The sequence below is a fragment of the Saccostrea cucullata genome, unplaced genomic scaffold, assembly GCF_032062105.1.
Source record: "Saccostrea cucullata isolate Sc308-1 unplaced genomic scaffold, CSIRO_AGI_Scuc_v1 ctg963, whole genome shotgun sequence".
NCBI classification, from domain to species: Eukaryota; Metazoa; Mollusca; class Bivalvia; order Ostreida; family Ostreidae; genus Saccostrea; species Saccostrea cuccullata.
Window position 1 is genome coordinate 1 of NW_026940323.1, and position 19,267 is coordinate 19,267.

At 32.2% G+C, this 19,267-nt stretch overlaps 1 protein-coding gene across 1 annotated transcript; it reads right to left on the reverse strand.

Annotated features, from left to right (window-relative positions):
• Window positions 1-1,529: 1,529 nt before the first annotated feature.
• LOC134255121 (kielin/chordin-like protein) lies at window positions 1,530-3,585 on the reverse strand. Its single transcript, XM_062737639.1, has 2 exons — window positions 3,502-3,585; window positions 1,530-2,054 (listed from the first exon to the last, which is right to left on the reverse strand). The coding sequence occupies exon 2, from the start codon at window positions 2,052-2,054 to the stop codon at window positions 1,530-1,532; it is 525 nt and encodes a 174-aa protein (XP_062593623.1). The 5' UTR covers window positions 3,502-3,585.
• Window positions 3,586-19,267: the final 15,682 nt, after the last annotated feature.

Below are 19,267 nucleotides of genomic sequence, written 5' to 3' on the forward strand. Positions count from 1 at the left end.
ATAATCTTATATTGTTTTAGATTATCTCAATGAAATCTTCGGCGAGAAGGTGATATCTTGGCGATACCGAGAAGTGAAGTATTATGGATAATCATGGACTGTGCAGTGCAATTAATCTCTCTGGTGATACCTCATCTTTCGTTTACAAATCAAAATCAGTGGTCAGAAATGTGCCTTTGTCAAACATCAAACGGGAAGTTAGGAAGATCAGCAAAGAAATAAGTCAAAAAGTTAATAATAATTTCAAAGTGCGAGTTCTGGAGAGAAAGCTGGTGAAAGAACGTCACTTAGAGAACGTCATTAATTATTAAAATGACAGAATGGAATTGTGTACTTAAAATGCTGCTAAAATGATAATCTTTAAGATATCAATTGAATCAAGCTATAAGAATAAACTTACATATTTGCTTTATACACTGTATGTGTAAATATTTTGATATACATTCGTCAACGTAAAACCGGCATTCTAACAGTTTAGAAGTGTTATCTTTTTTAAGACACCCTGTATCTTTAAAATGAAGGTAAAATCATTGCAATGCATATCATAATGGAGCAAAATGTAAGTATTACCACCATTTATCTGTTTTTTTTTTTTTTTTTTTTTGGCTAATTTGAAATTCCGTCACGCATGGTAGGCAATTTCTTTTAAAGTCTTTGAACATATTGTTATGAAAATGTTTTCAAGAAATGAATTATCTTAGTTAAGAAAAAGTATACCCCTGTGTTAGAATAAACGGGGAAACTTCTTTAATATTTATACTCTTATATCGTAGAAACTGACCTTTCTGCACTAAGACGCAGGTAAGTTGGCACACGAAACATCTTAATATTATTTTGTTTTGCAGAAACTAGTTTTTTGCTTTAATTAGTACATTTTTGTATTAACTTACACGAATATAATCGTTTCTTTTTGATTCAGATCGTTCTGTACATGCCCTTCTTCTTTTCCCAGACAATAACCAATACTTATTGTGCAGTAAAATCTACCTACCAATATTAAAACATATAGGTACAAGTAAATTTTTTAAAATCTTGTCTTAATTTTTATCGAGGGAAAACAATTAAATAAATGTTATGCTGAAATTACAAGTTAAAAAATTTTTTCCTGATTTGAGCCGCTTATTTGCTAAATTTTATTTTTTTTCTATATTGTCGTATCTTTTCAAAACTGAAATCGATATAAACTATAAATCAACGGAAGAAATTTCTACTATTAACAAACTCTACCTTAACAAATAGAAAAATAAAGATCATAAATAATGAATAAATTTTCATTTTAAAACTTTTGCTATTGGCCTAAATCAAAAAGGCAACATGTATCAAAGAAACGTTACTATTGTGACGTCAAATAACGCTGCAATAACAAAAAACGACATAGGTCCCCCTTAATATAATTCATTAATTTTGCTAGTGTTTACAGTATATGATAAAAAGACAGCTAATTTTTTTAAATTACTAAAACTTCAATAAATATATCAATTTGAAACTATATTAGTCTTAAACGATTTCCATCATATGCAATTGAACGTTTAGCAAATGTTCATATCGGAAGAGCACTTATACGACCCGTTACAATCACATTCACAGAAAATTCTGAGGCAGACGTCGTCATAGTAGAATTGCCCGGCAGGGTAGTTTCTCCCTTTTACTGTACATCCCGGACAGCTTCTATCTGGAACTTGTGGGCGTCGACAGATGTTCTGTGTCCTCGTAGAGGGGCAGTCCCATGAACCATCACAGTTACATTGACAATTGAAGCGGTAACACCCCTCATCAAAACTAAAGTCACTGTTTCCTGGGTACTCTACCCCTTTTCTTTGACATTTTTGACATCGATTCGAAACTGAGGGATTTCGGCAAATGTTTTGGGTCCTGAAAGACGGGCAGTTCCATGATCCGTCACAGTTACATTGACAATTGAAGCGGTAACACCCCTCATCAAAGCTAAAGTCGCTGTTACTCCTATAACTTACACCATTTCTCCTGCAATCCATGCATGAATCGGCGGTGTAAATCAAACACAAAAAGAAGAAAAGTATCAATAGCTTCTGCATCTGTAAATAAAAAAAACATATTAGAAATATATATTTAAAGTGTAGTATTTTCATTGACCGTGCGAAGGGTTAACGATATTAACGAAAACTAGATAATTCATATTTCCTGAAAATCTGTTTCCAAAAAAACAATTCGTGTCAAGAAAATTTGAATGGAGCAGAAAAAACCGAAGAAAATGTTCATGTAGTTCCTATATGTATTTGTCTCAGAGTTTTGGCTGTATAATATTTCTAATTCGTATTTTTACAAAACGAAATACGTGTCCTGTATATAGAGTAAATTTATATATCTCATAAATGCATAAAATCATTGATATTATCAGATTAAAGCACAGCTAGGTTAAGGCCGCCCATAGGAACTATGCCTTAAAATATTCTGAAAAAATCAATATAATGTTGATATTTTTTTATTAGCATGAGTTTTAATTCAATGACAATTATACTAATGCATATGTATATATGTGGTCTTAACCAAGTTTGACCAAAGAGACTTCACGTATATAAGCCGTTTGTCACGTGAAATGATTAAAATTAGAAAAAAAATATGCAGGGATACAAATATCGTAAATGTTCAAGGATATAAAGATAATTTTTCACGATGAAATTGGATGCGATTTCTTTAAAAAAAAATCTAAACCAGAAAAGTGCAACTTCTCCATGCCGAGGAATTATATGAAATTTAGCCGACTTTTGATAGACTATGTGCATTTACACTATATGCATTGAAGAAATATAAGATAACAGAAAAAATCAACAGCGCACAATTTGCTCCAGCACATTTCAAAATAGTAGGGATAATAGCTATTTATTTAGTTTTAATTTTCATATTTTATATATATCCGTTCCACTGATAGCTTGATCTGCGTCTTAGTACAGAAAAACTGCGTGTCAAACTAGCCTATGACGTCATATCTGTTAGTATCGCGAGATCATGTTGGCTTTGATTTTACATTCAAATAGTGTTATAATGACAAGATAAGTACACATTAATTTATATTTACAATAATAATGAGTAACCAAAGTATGTAAAAGTATATGAAAAGGAAATTATTATTTATTCGCCAAAATTCATTTGTACAGTTTCATTGTGACGTCATAATCAAATTCCTGGGGCTCTGCATACACTGATCTACCTTTGGGTAACCCTTAACCTAGTTGCGAGTATCCGATGTCTTTCATGTTGCAAAAAAGATGATTGAAAAAATTTACATGCTATCTTTAAACGTTGCATATTCTTTAATTAGATAAAAAATATATAAATTCAGCGCTCCTTAAGCCACGCAATACAATCCCAATGAAAGGCTTATTTATTTCTGAAACACAAAAGTGAACTTAACGAAAACATGTGATTGAAATTACTTACAAAGTAATTTTGCTTTTCTGAGATATACTTATGAAAGATTATACAATGTAGCAATAGCAAATGTACTATATAAGTTTTTCATACTTTCTTTGCTAAATAAAGTAGTGTGCCTACCTCTAGACTCGTCTTGAAGGCAACTTTGTCCAAACATACATGAACCGTTGAAATCTCTCATGAGTTTTATAGCCAAGGGCATAATAGATGATGACCAATTACGATTAATTTTGAATGAATTTTGATAATTGCGTACAGTTTGTGGGTCCTTTTGACCCTGTGATGATTATATTAGAGTACATATGATTATAATTATGATTTAGCTACTTTACGAAGATGCAATTTTTCTTATCACTTTTAATTCAATTAAGGGGTTCTTCAAATATAGTAAAATCCTGACATAAAAAAATGAAAATGATCAAGATTTACATAACATCTGCTTTGCAGTGATGGAATTTTTTTTTATCTTTAATGCAACTGTGCAAACAATTTACAAATTTCGAAATAATTTGATAGTCATAATGTCAACGGACAGTAATTGAGTGATAATATATATTATGATGTTTAAGCAACTGGTTGACATTCGTGTTTAACATGATTATCTCATTTTAACATGTAATTTATACATTAAATCGTTGAAATTCCTTCCATGTAATGTAGAGGTTGCCCTTTAACCTGTGCTCTTCAGGATGAACCACTGTCAATAGAAGTGAAAAAAAGTTTTTTTCACGGTTTTATACTTATGGTTCTTATTTAAAAAAGTTTTTTTGCCTGTAAAAAACTTGATTTCATTCCAACACAGGCATGAATCATGGCGTTTTTTGTGACTGTGCTTGGATGGTATCATGCAGATTTCTAATATATATGAATTAGAAAACACCAGAAAAAAAGACTGGTACATGAAATTATATTTCATCGTTGTTAAATGTAATTGTATTCAAAGTTGAAACAGTAAATTCCCTCCCTAAAAGAAGAAAATCGAGTAGGATTTTGCCTGGTGAAACTGACACTATGGTATAAATTTCCCCATGGAATTCCCACTCCAAATTTAATTTACCTATAGCTAAAAGAAATTTTGACATCGGTTTCCATTTCCTCTCTGCATATCATTCCATTTAATGCCATTTTCCTTCTATTTTATACTTGCAAAATTGTCATTAAATAAGAAAAGATAAATTTGTATCAAAATATTACGTCATGATATTATCTACGCTAAACATTAGAGAAACGTATACCTCGCTATAAGGTGCTTGCGGGGAAATGTTGAATATCTATTTCTATGACGTGAACATTAAGTGTATGTTGCATAACAGTTCAGTAAGTTGTAAAGAGTTAAATAGGCGGGACAATAGTACAAACCATTGCAATAGCATTGGCACGAATACTGAAGACATCCATCGTTGGACTTAAAATTGGAATTTCCACGATATCACTGCCCTCTGACAATGTATTCTCTACAAGACTGTGCGCTGCAAAGGATGAAGGCAACGAAGAGAAGTAGAAACACTTTCAATATCTGTAAAATGCAATAGTTGACAAGTTGTACAGATTAAGAATATTCTTATGAAAAATAATTATAATTTTATTAGAATTTAAGCATAGATGTCGTTCAGTATGAATGTCACATATGTTTGATTAGATACATCCTGAATAATTTAAATGTATAATTAAATGCATAATATGGTTTAAACTTTTAATACTGTAAAACGAGAATATTTGGCATACGACTAATTTAAGCGCCTTTGGCAAAAGAGCCCTGAACGCTAAAACGTATTGAGCGCTAATGGATTTCTAAGTAAATTTTTGTGTCTGTCCAAAGCTTTTACATTAATTCATGTAAACCGGAACGCGCGATAACCTTATGTCAAAGGATCGTTGGATTTTATAAAAACACTAGCAATGCCTATTGTAGGATCGATCGAGAAAGTTTTACAAAGTTATATATTATTGCATATTAAGAAATTATTAATTTTCAAGGTGGTTTGATTTCTTTATTTTCGAGGCATAAAGAGACCCACAATTTTTTGTCTACCACGAAATGGAATTGTTCATAAAAAATCCTACAAAAAAATCAAGTACGGAATCAAATCTTCATGAATCAGTATATTTCCCTCAAACCTTGAAATTAGAAAATATGCAATATCACAGTAAACACCGCTTATAAACCACATGTATAGATTTCTGAGCAGTTTTTTCTTCTATGCGCGAAACATAAAATTGGGTAATTTTCATGGATACAATATTCAACGTACTACCTGTAATTTAATTTTAAATTTTAAACAATATTGTATTATGTAAAGTAAGCTTACATAATTGGATTGGACATCAGGCATGGCCTAAATAAGTCCTCTCCAAGAGTACAGGAAGTTGCAACCGCATTTGGAATACATCAATGGCTTTGCAGCCGTTAAACTAACGTCGGAAGACCAATAATTGGCCGCCCACAGATAACCATACCCAGGTAAAATCTACAGACCCCCTTTTTATTATAGCACCTCATGCGATTCACAACTGCTGTAAAAACTGCTCCTATAATTGCTGGATGAACAAATCAGAATATAAGTGCATAAATTGTTCGCAATAGACTGATAGGAGCTTGTATTAGTGCACAATATCCGTACAGTGGGAATCCACTAGTGCTTAGAAGTTGCAAGGACATATGGACTGTTTAAGACGGTGGGGCTTGAAATGTGGAGGCGTCGACACTGACATAACTTCACTTTTCTGCTGGCAACACAGGTCATGTTTGATTTTTATCAAAACCCTCTAAAATCACTTTTAAAAAATAAGGATTAAACTGAAAACTTATCATGTTTAATCTTATTATGCGTTTCTTTTTTATTGTTGAGTATATATACATGTAAGCATTTTTCCCAAATGACATTTGCATTGGTTGTAAACTTTAAAGGTTCCCTATTTGAAGATAATTTACTTTATGAATGGCAATTACTTGGACAAATAGGGGTAATGAGATAATGCTGTAACTAATTTGTGGCTTTCTATAAAATAGAACTTCACGTTTTTTTTTCATGCTTTTTATTTGTACACTGTATGTTGGACCTTGTGAAAATTAAGGTATGTGCAAAAAGACTATCTAGTTATCTTTATATTGTCAATTGTGAATGCTTCCATATCTAATGATAAGGTGAAATTTAAAATAATAGGAAAGAAAACAATCAGGTTTTGAGGAAAGTTGAAACCGTCATCAGATTCGAATGCATGTTAAAATTTAAAATGCAATACAACAGTAATTGTTTCTTATGTATACTCTTTATCGTAGGGTTTTAATTCTTTGTTAAAATCTTCACGTTTCATGCTTCGTTCATAATAAAGAGAAATTAATATACATATAATGCTTTTTAAAGTATAAATATCCCCCATTTCTCTATCTCTCTCTCTCTCTCAAAATAAAATTTCTTTTATAAGATATTTTCCACACGCACTACCAATTGATAACCTTGTTTTCATACCCTCTAATACATTTGTCACACATTATTATAACACGTAAAGGAGTAAGGTAATCGAGTGAAAATCCCTATTATAGCATATGTATAACCCATTTACATCCATGTTAATAAACTCAGGTTTCATTTATTAATTTTAATTTCATTTACTATTATTACTCGCATGAACATGTCATTAATTAAGAACATATATTAGTCAAAGTCTTGAATACAAAATCAAAACTATTAGTCACAAGATATATCTATCAGGAAAGTGTTAATCCAATTTTATATACCTTTGAAATATATGTTCATATTCTACAGGTAATTGAACGCATATGACTTTTACATTTTTTTTAAAAGATGTTAAGGTTCTTTCTTTTTCTCCTCGTTATCTTCGTCGTTTGCAGCGCTCAGTCTTGTAGACAATGCATTGTCAGAGGAGAGCGATATCGTGGAAATTCCATCTTCAAGTTCAATGATGGATGTTTTCAGTATTCCTGTCAATGCCTTTGTAATGGTTCGTACTATTGTCCCGCCTATGAGAGAACACCAAACACGTAACGAACGAATGTCTGCTTTACGAACGGTAAGGTTGTTTACTTTGTGATTACCTGTGTAACTGACGATACGTACGGACGAATCACAAGTATAGAAAAGCAAAAATTATTTGTCAATTTGACAAGTATAATTGCCTTGGCGCTCCATGTACCAGTATGATATAAATATATATGCATATGTTCAGGTGTGTATTTATTGATTTCTTTTTTAACTTATAATAAATGAAAATAGATCCAAATTATATGAAAGCATTGGCAGACCGGAGGGGCGTTAAGAGGTTTTACCCCCCCTTTTTTTTAGCTCACCTGAGCCAAAGTAGCCTTGGGTGAAGGGGATTCAATTTTGTTCAAATGAATGACCACGCCCTTTTCCAAGGGGAGATAATTATGAATTCGAGAAAATTTAATGGCGTTTTTTAAAAATCTTCTTCTCATAAATCACTAGGCCAGGAAAGATGAAACTCATGAGAAATTATCCTCAGGTAGTGTAGATTCAAGTTTGTTCAAATTATGACCCCCGGGGGTAGGGTGGGGCCAATATGGCCGATCAAAGTTTTGCATAGGAGTATATAGGAAAACCCTGTCTGAGGGCTCCGAACATCCACAAGTAAAATGCAAGGTAGATACCATTTTGGACCATCTTCAGAAGTAACTAACTTTTAAAAGTATTCATAAATATTTTTGATTAATATAGAAAATGTTAAAATGTTCATGTAATATGCAGAGGGAGGGTGCTCACTTTTTCTGAGAATAATCTTTCGATACAGTTTTGAAATAATATTTTGTTTTGGAAGCTTCCTCCACATCTTTTGTTGCCGGAAAGTACGCAGATTTAAGAGTGAATGTACCGAACAGAAAAGTGACAGGAAGCCCCCCTCTACCCCCCCCCCCCCCAATCTTAAAGTGTGGTATATAGTTTTTTTCTTTTGTTTTTGTTTGTTTGTTTTTTTCTTGTCATTTTTTTGGAGCTGCCTCTTTTTATTAATGAACCTACGGACTGGAAGTAGTTATGGAGTGATTCTATGCATTAAAGCGGGGTACAACGATCTGAACCCCCCCCCCCCCCCCCCCTACTTTTCAAAAATTGCTGGATCCAAATATGTTAAAGAATGAAATGACCTTTTTTTATTACCATTATTTACGCGTTAATCTATGTTTCAGAACCGTTAACTATACTTAACACTGAAAACAATCATTTGCAGTTACAAAACAGATTATCTGATAAATACAGTTTTACGATTTGTAAACTATTGTTTACAACTCCTAACTATAGTGTACGATCTGATAAATATAGTTTCACGATTTGTGAAACTATGATTAACAACTCTACACTATAGTTCACGATTGTAAATTATAGTTTACAGACGTGAATATGTTTTTCAACAAAATCTATCGTAAACGTGTTATTAAAGACAGATAAACTTACAGAATCCACCTTTGAAATAACTACAAAATAAATATAAAGCGAGTTATGGTATTAATAAACTAGTTATGTACGGTTAATTTCGTCGAGATACGTTTGTTCGTTGCGTGTTTGGTGTTCTCTATTTAACGAAGGATATCTGCAGAAATCAGGGAGGAAATGAGAATGGCTGTAGAAACTGCGAGGTTGATGGTAGGAGATACGGGCGTGGGCGGTTTCAGTTTGACAGGGGTTGCTTCCGCTTTGATTGCGACTGTAATTGTGACGGCTCATTCAACTGTCCTTCCTCAAGGACCAGAAACAAATGCTAATCAATAACGGACAAAGGCTTTGATATTTTTGTCAAAATAAAAAGTTTGTGCTCTTCAAGTCAAGTTAGTTTGATTTATATAATAGCCTATAAAAATCAGTGTATAGGTTCTTTCACTTCTGTAACTGTATTCGAGATGGAGCTAAATACAGTGCAGGGAAATAATTTTGTTACAGCATCAATGCTGATTTTGATGCTTTTTATGCTTGCTGATTTTGATGCTTTCTTTACTTGCTGATTTTAATGCTAGCTATCCTTATTCTGATCCTGGTTTGATCCTTATCCTGATGCTGGTTTGAAATACATCAATGCTAGTAATGCTACCGAAAGTAGGATTATCCTGTCGGAAGTGGATAATTCAAAAATAGCATCGCTATTTTAAGCCATTAAAAATAATTTTTGGGGTAATTTTTATTTGTAATTTGTAATAAATGACTTTCCTTTATCTGTTTTCACTTTGGTCAATTCTAGTTCTATCCTTTGCTTGCTGATGCTGATCCAAGTAATGCTGTTTTTTTACATACTGATGCTGATGCTAGTTCTATCCTGATCCTACTTATTCTGATCCTGATGCTGGTTTGTGTAACAAAATTAGTTTCATGCACTGTAACTGGAAGTATACTATCGATTGGATATTTGAAAGTTCATAACAAGATGTAAACTTGGTCCCTTTCGTACACTCACTCTTTTCATGATTAATTCCTTTTTAAAAGTTCTTTGAACAGTCGTACTTAAAATTTCACTTATAGCTCTAACCGTGTTTTTTGACAAAGATATAAGCTATTAAACCTCTCCGTCCACCCTCCTATCGTTTGGTCTTCTTGTCATTTACTGAGCATTTAATGACCTTTCACAAACCCAAATCTCTGAAACCATCTTAACAAGTCTTTTATTTTCACTATTTCTCCTGTGAGCCTGTGAGTTTGACGTCATGTTAAGTGGAAAGTTAAATGTGTATCATGACGTCATAGATACAATATGACAAAAGTACGGGGAAATCACAAGTAATTTATTAAACACTATTAAGTTTTGGCTGAAAATACTAATAAAATGTTTTTCTTTTTCCTGTCTCTGGATATCAGTGGCACAACTGAGTTTATAGAAAGGGAAAATTTTGAATTGTTTTTACCACATGCTTCCAGGTGCGAACTTATTTGAATTTGTCTAAATTCGGGTGTACTAATGTGTTGCTTATGTACACGTACACGGGCACGGAGAGTGTTGCCGGTTTCACCAATATAATATTCCTTGCATCCAGGACATGTGATGACATAAATGACATTTTTTGTATCTCATGACATGTTTTCTTTACTCTAAATTCACGCCCATTGAAATTATAGCTGGTCCCTTCTGTAATGTATTCACATGTACCGCATCGAGGGTTCTTAAACTTAAGACGGTATAAGTATGGTCGTTGAATCTGGAAGAACAAAGTATCTTCTTTAGGATTTTGGGTTGGCGTTTACTGTTAATAAAACGACAATTCTTGTATACGTTTTTCGTTTGTTCGTCCTCTCTTAGTACGTTGTTCAATTCATGAATAATTGAACTCACGTTTTGATTTCTCGGGTTATGCGCGTGCACAAATGGAATTATTTCAACGTCATTCGCACGTCGTATGTTTAAAAGTAACTGACTTCTATCGCACTCCTTGGCTTTCTTTATACCATTATCTATAAGTTGTTCTGGATATTTTTGGTTTAATAAATACAATTTTAATTCCTCCAGTCGAATATCTCTGATATTTGTATTACTCACAATGGTGCATAAATTATTCTTCTTGCGAGGTTATATGGTATAGCTGTTTTAGTGTGGTGGGGATGGCTTGATCCAAAATGCAGATATTGGTGTGTGTGTGTGCAAACAAAATACGGTCTAAATGGAAAAGATTTTTAGACTATTGTTTTATTTTATGGGAGGAGGATGTCGATAAACTAACGGAGTTCTATGATCTACTTAACCAAATGAATTCGGATATCAAATTCACGGTGGAAACAGATGATTTGCAAATGCCATTCCTCGATGTTCTTGTAACAAAGGATAATACCAGCTTAAATACGGATATTTACTATAAACCAACCGACAAAAAAAAATGCGCTCGGTTCTAGTTATTTCTTCCAAATGCTGACCTCAATTGCAAAAAAGGGAAGATTTTTTTCTCCTCTATCAAGTTCTCTTGTCTTTGACATCTAAACAAAGCATAATGGATCGAATTATCCTTAAAACCAAAATGGCCCGCCTGGCGCAGTGGTTAGAGCGTCTGCTCTAGGGTCGCAAAGTAAGGAGTCAATCCTTACGTCGTGTGTTCGAGTCCCACTGCGGGACGTGGATACCGGTTCTTCGGATGAGACCGTATAAACCGAAGCCCCGTGTCGCAGTAGATGCTGGCACGAAAAAGATCCCTCACTGCTCAAAGGCCCTGAGTGCCGAGCATAGGATAAAATTTTCAGCCCTCCACTGGCAAGTGGTGGCGTCTCCATATGAGTGAAAAATTCTCGAGAGGGACGTTAAACAACATACAATCAATTATTCAATCAATAAGCGAAATGTTCGATGATTACAATGTGAGAGTGTGAGAATATACAAACGTCAAAATGTGTATGACATTAATACTTTCTGAATGTGATATTTCCAAACCCGAGGTAATGATTTTGTAATTAAGAGTATGAAAAAAGTTATGAAATTATTCAAATTTCCATGCTAAAAATGAAAAACAAAATTAAATGAAAAAATAAAATAATGAGTTATGTCGCATGAATTCGAATGCTTTTTTTTTTAGTAAAATATATTTCATTCAATTGAATGGTTGCTGTTATAAGGATTTTCACTTCATTTCCCTGATCGTTAACGTGCCATAATGATCAGTGACATATAGGATATCACACTGCTTTATTGATCTCGGCCCTGGTATCAGCCCGAGCGGTTGGTATCGGCCCAAGCCCGGAAGTGATATCTCATTATTGTTGATGATTTTACTGAAAATTAATTCTGAGAGAGAGAGAGAGAGAGAGAGAGAGAGAGAGAGAGAGAGAGAGAGAGAGAGAGAGAGAGAGAGAATAAGTTACACCTTAAAAGCATTATATTGAACTTAGTATAAACAAAACCTGAACGTAAAGCATTACATTGTAAGTCCTTAACAAAGCATCAGAAAATCGGAATTAAAATTGTACAACAGAAAAAAAATTCACACCATTAAATTAGTACATGAATTTAAATCTGATGACAATCAAAAATTTCATTTAAAGTATATTAATTTGTAAATCATTCCAATAGATTTAAGATTGACAACGCCAAGATTAACCGAATGCTTTTTTTTTTTGCAAACACCGTAATTTTTACGATGTCCAATATACAGTGCAAAAATAAAAGCATGAAGTTTTATTTAATAGAAAACCATTACCGTATTTAGTCATATCAACAGCTCATTACCTATACTTGTCAAAGTAATTGCCATTCATAAAGCAAATTATCTTCAGATCGGGAACCTCTTCAGTTTACAGTGATGCAGATGTCAATTGAAAAAAAATGCATAGATGTGTATATTGTTATCCTTGGCACGAAGATAATATCACCAAGAATGAAAGCAAGCTAGTTATATAGGGTAATATTGAAGAGAGAGAGAGAGAGAGAGAGAGAGTAATACATCTTTTATGCTCAACATGTACTATGTAACTCCTGTATTTATAGATTCAGATGTGCATGCACTGTATTTAAGTCATCAAAATGTCATTACTTTCATGTTTTAGTTTCACCACGGTCATTCTAAATACGTACATGTATGCTCTGGTTAATTCAACTTTTTTTTTTTAGATTTTTGAGTCGTTACTCTTTTATAAATGAGAGATGCAACGGCATAAGTTTCAATGACATAATATTATATCATACTTTACCATACTTGATATCATTATGGCATAAATATGCACAATAAATGTAACTATACAGAGTTTACTGTAGTTTTGATAAATATATATGCAATGGTAGAATATATAACTGTTTCTATTAATAATTTGAATCGGTAGATTTTTGGTGTTAAGGGGGCACAATATCAAATTATATTCATATAAGATAACAGCATAATTTGACTTTTACTTCGACAGAGATTATCCATTTCAAATCTACCAGACAGCAGCTTACCAGACTTCATCTGAAATATAAATGCTGCCAACCATTACATTATCCCAATGTTATTGAAAATCCACTATTGTTTTGATAATTATTCTGAATAAAAGTAAAACTTCAGACATTGTTTTCGAAAGCTTCTTTCTTCTTATTGTGTGGTTTTGTTTTGTATTCATTTTTGCATAAAACATGCATAACAAACAACCTTATCAAATCCATCTTCTTTGCAGAAAAAGTTTTTTTTGTTTGAAAAAGAAATACATCAATGTAATATTAATGATAATTCTTGATAAAAAATCAAATTTGATTGTTGTTTGCAAAGTTCATTTATTCAAATTGTGACAAAATATAGAACCCAGAACAATTTAAGAACTTGTCTCTGTTTTCCACCAATGGACAGCAGACGGATTCGTGTTGTTTACAGACACTGCAGTATCGCTGATGCTTAAAAAAATGGGTCCACCCTTGCCACTAACTTTGACCGTCAATCCTCTGCCTCCTTCGTTTTCTTCCGCAAATTTTCTTTTCAAGTTTCATTGGGCAATAAATTATCCCATCACATCTGCATTCACACGTGAATCGGCTGCATCCAAGGTCAAACGAGTAGGTTTCATTTACGAGTAGGTATCGCTTCGCTCTGCTACTATAGCAATTCCAACAGGACTGAACTATACAAGCGACGGCAGCAAGGAAGGCAAGGAGAAACGAGAGCTTCATCTGCAGAAATTGATAGATTACTAAATAAATAAATGAAAGCAACTGGCAAGGAGGGAACACAATATTGAATATTTATCATCTACATACATGTATACATGTTTCAATTACAAGTACATAATAATGTACGGTTTTTGGTATAATTTGAGCATTAAAAATTTATTGTTTTCAATATATATGAAATTTGATTATATAAGAGTGTATGAATGTAATTAAAAACAAAAATATACATGGCTTATTAAGTGATATGTTCTGGAAATTTCGTACATTTCTGAGCTTTATAGTAAACAAAACCAAGAAGGGTAATCTCCGAGGTACTCTTCATTTGCAAAACAATGACCACATACAACCTAGATCAAGTTAAAGATATCTTGTTTTGTAAAGTTTTGGAAAAAGAATCAATATTTAACTGTGTTTTTGGCGATGCATATTCTCTATTTTATCATCTTTAAGAAAATTTCAATGAAAATTTATGTTTCCTACAACTCTTAAAGAGCCTATGAAAAAAAACACAACTTCGTTACAAAAAAATGTGCATGAAAATATAATTTATTTATTCTTACGACGAGCAAGGAATTTCTTTGATTTGGAGAGTGTGAGATTAAATATATATTACTTCACTTTCATATTTCAAGAAAAAGTTAAAAGACCACATTTGCATCAAAACTGTATTTTCGGCGAATTATCAAATCGGTTTTTGTATCGCCTACATAGTATAACGCTACGCGGGGATCCCTTTACCTGGCATCTGTCTGTTCGTCTGTCCGTCTGTCACTTACTTTATCTCAAAAACTGAAAGAGATCTGGACCTGATATTTTGTCTACCGGTATTTATTGCTTTGTACTATGGCATTTGTACATTACCATGGTAATCGACCAAGTGCCCCTTTATCTTGTCCTTTGACCTACTTTACTAAAAGTTCACACTTCCAATATACAACACATTTTTGACATTTAAGAGGGTAATTCTATACTATTTACATGTAGCATATACACTTATTGTCATAAAACTTTATTAAAACACCAGCGTAACAATTCACTTTCAATTTCTTTTGACCTACTTTACAAATAATACCCAAGACAATTTTATGTAAGTGGACTCTTTTTAATTTTAAGTGGGATGTGTTGATAATTAGTATCTATATTTTTTTTTCAAGAGCTCATAACAGTGTTCTTTAAAACTGTATGATATTCAATAAGCACATAAACTGGTATCTAAATTTTATGAAATACATCTGGAGCGGGACCCCAGAACGGATTGTGTAAGTGACAGTTGAAATAGATTTTGATTCACAATTGACTTAAAAGTACTTGGACACAGATTTGAAGTTATTATTTTGTCTATAATATTGCGACTTATATATTTTAATAGCATTTCGCACAAAAATTAATTAAAAATCTTATTTCATTTAAAAGATATTGAAATTTCAAATTTTTCGGCGGGTTTGATTGACATATCCTTGCACTCTCACAAATTTGATTTTATTCTTAATCCTTAGGAAAAGTGGCAATCTCGTTTTGTATAAATGAAAAATATTAATACTATAATCTAGAAAATTCAGAGTAGATACGTTCGAAAGCAAAACAAACACACAATATATTGTCAGTCCTTGCAGTTGTGGTAAGCAGACTGTGACGATTGAACGCACCCGGTGAATTATAAATATAAACAATAACAGAACTCGAGCCATGTTTACAAAAACTGTGTACATAATACGAGTGTGCTCGATTTGCTAAACTTTGAACGCATGTCTTGGTTCGGAATGACGATACTTATGAAGATGTTTAGCTTTCTAACATTTCTTCGCTGAATAAAAATTATTTTTCGTGATAAAAGTTTTAATATTTCTCATTAAAACACATCAAAATTGCCACTTTTCCTAAGGATTAAGAATAAAGTTAAAATTTCTGAAAGTGCCAGGATGTGTCAATCAAACCCGCCAAAAAATTTAAGGTTTAAATAACTTTTAAATGAAATAAGAATTTTAATTAATTTTGTGTGAAATGCTATTAAAATATATAATTCGTGATATTATACAGAAAAAATGAGAAAATTTTAACTTCAAATCTGTGTCCAAGTACCTTTAAGGTTTCGTCCAAGATCAACATGTCTAAAAAATTATTTTTACAATAGTTCCCAAACTATGTGTGGTATAAAGTCAAAACGTTTACAGTTTATAAATATATCATTGATTTATTAATAGAAAGTATCACTTGATGACAATTATTTTTAAAAAGATATTTTTAGAAAAATTATATCAGAAAATGTGCATATATATTTAATGAAAAATGCACCTGTTTAATTCTATCCTTTTTGTGACAACCATCATTGAAAAAATAATTATATGTTTATCATTGAAGGACAAGTTGGACGTGAATAGTCTTTGAAAGGCTGTTATTGAAAGCATGACATGTATAAAGACAAGGCCCCTGTAGAATCCGCCATTTGCACTGTACTTTCACTTTCAAGTCTTAACATTTGGACAAATTATCGAGGGAAAACAACTTTCCAGAGGCTATCCAAGACCAACTTGCCCTTCATTGATAAATATATTTTGTTTCTACAATAAAGGTTTTCACTAGTATCATATAATTAATTAGGTGTATTTTTATAAAAAACATGCATTTTTAAGAATAATTTTTCTCAATTAATTTTTTTTCAAGTATTTTTTACATCAAACGATACTTTCTATCTGTTAATCAATGAAAAATTGATAACCTGTAAAAGTTTTAACTTTACACCTCACATAGATTTGGAGCTATGGTAAATATAAGTTTTTAGAAATGTTGACCTTTGACGAAACCTTAAATTGAATACAGTCACGCAGGTAGGTTAAGGTCACAACCAAATATTGTACTTGCCTATATGATATGATGCCATAGTCACTGTTTGAAAAAACACCTTTACAAAACTTTACTTGCAAAGTAAATTTCATTAAAGGTGCTCCAAAAAGCAAGGTCATCTTTGTATTAACTTTACAAAAAGTAAAGGTGTAAAGGTAACCTTTACTTACACGAAAATATAATTAAATATAACCTTTCACCTTTAATGTCATATTAAAGTTCATTAAATATACATATTTTATTAAAGCCTTATTTAAATGCTGATTATTGTTTAATACACACTACTTTGGATTTTCATTGTTAGTTTAAAGAATCGATCTAGTCGATACCCAGATTTTTCAGAGAAATGTCAAAGATATTTTTTAATTATCTCGTTTCACTTCCAGTTGAAATTAGTATTAGAAATGGTCATCTACAGAATCAAACAAATTTAAATGTTTTTCAACTTGAAATAATGCTGAGGGACAATCAAAAATGTAAATCAGAATACAGGTACAACAAAACTTAAATTCCTAATGATTTGTAAAACTTTTGTTATCTGATTTGCTTACGTCAGATAGAGGGAGAACTCATTTCTAATTGCTTTTGATAAAGAAATACTGTAAGCTTTTCTGTTTTAACTTCTTTTTTATAAATGTTGACCATAAACTGTTACAAACAATACAAGATCACATGTACTAAAACAGGCAAGAAAAAGACAAAGATTGAAAATTACAAAGTTTGATTATTTTTTTATTCAGATTTTACATAAACATTCAAGGGCAAGTTTCCTCAGAGACCCTCTTAGTATATTCTCGACTCATCATTATTTGACAGACTACACCTCAAATAAAACAACACCTATGCTGTAAGCCAGGTTAGCTTAGTTGGAGCAGATGGCATTTTTTTTTATAACAATACATAAATATTGAGTAAACATTACATTGAATGTGAAACAATAAAGCACTGCAATGTATTTGTAAAATATTTTAAATGTAATAAATTATACCCCTATCACAGACATTAAAAACCGCCCAGGAAAAAACCATAGATGGTTAACTATGGAAAACTTGTGTCCGTCGCTATGTAAATAATGTCTCAAGGGAGAATGCCGGACGTACATTCGATGCAGTACTTAAAAATGCATGAACACTCTATAATATTTGCATGTATAAAAAAATCGAAATTAAAATACATTTCAACAGTTTTGTTATTTCCATTTCCAGTATATTTATACAAATATGATATATATTATATATATAAAGCAAAAAAAACCATGTGCTTTATTGAAGAGCACTGGCTTAGAATGATTCTAACACGTTACTGAATACTCCTTTCTCATTGGCCTTCCTTTTGCCACGCCCACATATACTGGCAAAACCATTAATATGTGTTCCTACCATAGAATGTGCTCCCACTATACTACGAAGCGCGGAAAAAAAAACTATTATGCGCACCAGGATTGCCTACAACTCTCTGGATTGGATGGCATAGATCTTTTATATGTAAATTGATATTAATAATGATACAGTAATTAATAATATAACAATGGGAAAAAAATAGCATATTGACAATTCTCATTTTCCAAACAAAAACGATCTTAAAAAATTCTGTATTATGGCTTCTCATCATATGATGAGTCAGAAATCATACAGCACAAATATCCAGTTATAACCTTGAATATAAACATTATATTGAGCTATCTTTGACTTTTGTTTTCTTTCAAATATTCAAATACATGTAAGGCAAAATTAAGAAAAAAATATAGATGATAGGTATATAAATTTCACATTTCTGCTTATGAAATGGAGGTCCCATTTCACTTTAAAATATAATATCAGTACAATAATATTTATTCGTTATGGTGCATGTACATATACAAAAAAACTTTGCAGTTTAAATTGAATTGAAAATGTGGGGAAAAAAGTACATAAAAGGCTATCTGATGTGCGCTTATCTACAGGCTAATAACATCTTGACATCTTCAACTTGTAATGCAAAATGATGCAATTTACATATTCACAAACACAAAAATGCTGAAAAATCTATTAGAATATATTTGAAGATGCAGTTTGCAAAATGTATGAGAACATGTATGAGTCCAGCTTCACTCAGTGAGTCTGTCTGAGCTTGACTTAGTTTAGATTTTTATGTCTGTGGCAGATGCATGTATATTTGCATATGTGTCCGGCTTCACACATTCACATGTATGTGCTCGACTTCACACACCTTGGAAAATATGTAATAGGTTGTGGCAGATGCATGTGTTTTTGTGTATGTGTCCAGCTTCACACATTTTCATGTATGTGCTCGACTTCACACACCTTGGAAAATATGTAATAGGTTGTGCAGATGCATGTGTATTTACATATGTGTCCGCTTCACATATTTTCATGTTTGTGCTCGACGTACACGTCATCAATGGAAAATATGTAACTATGGTGGTGTAAAACATTTACAAGTG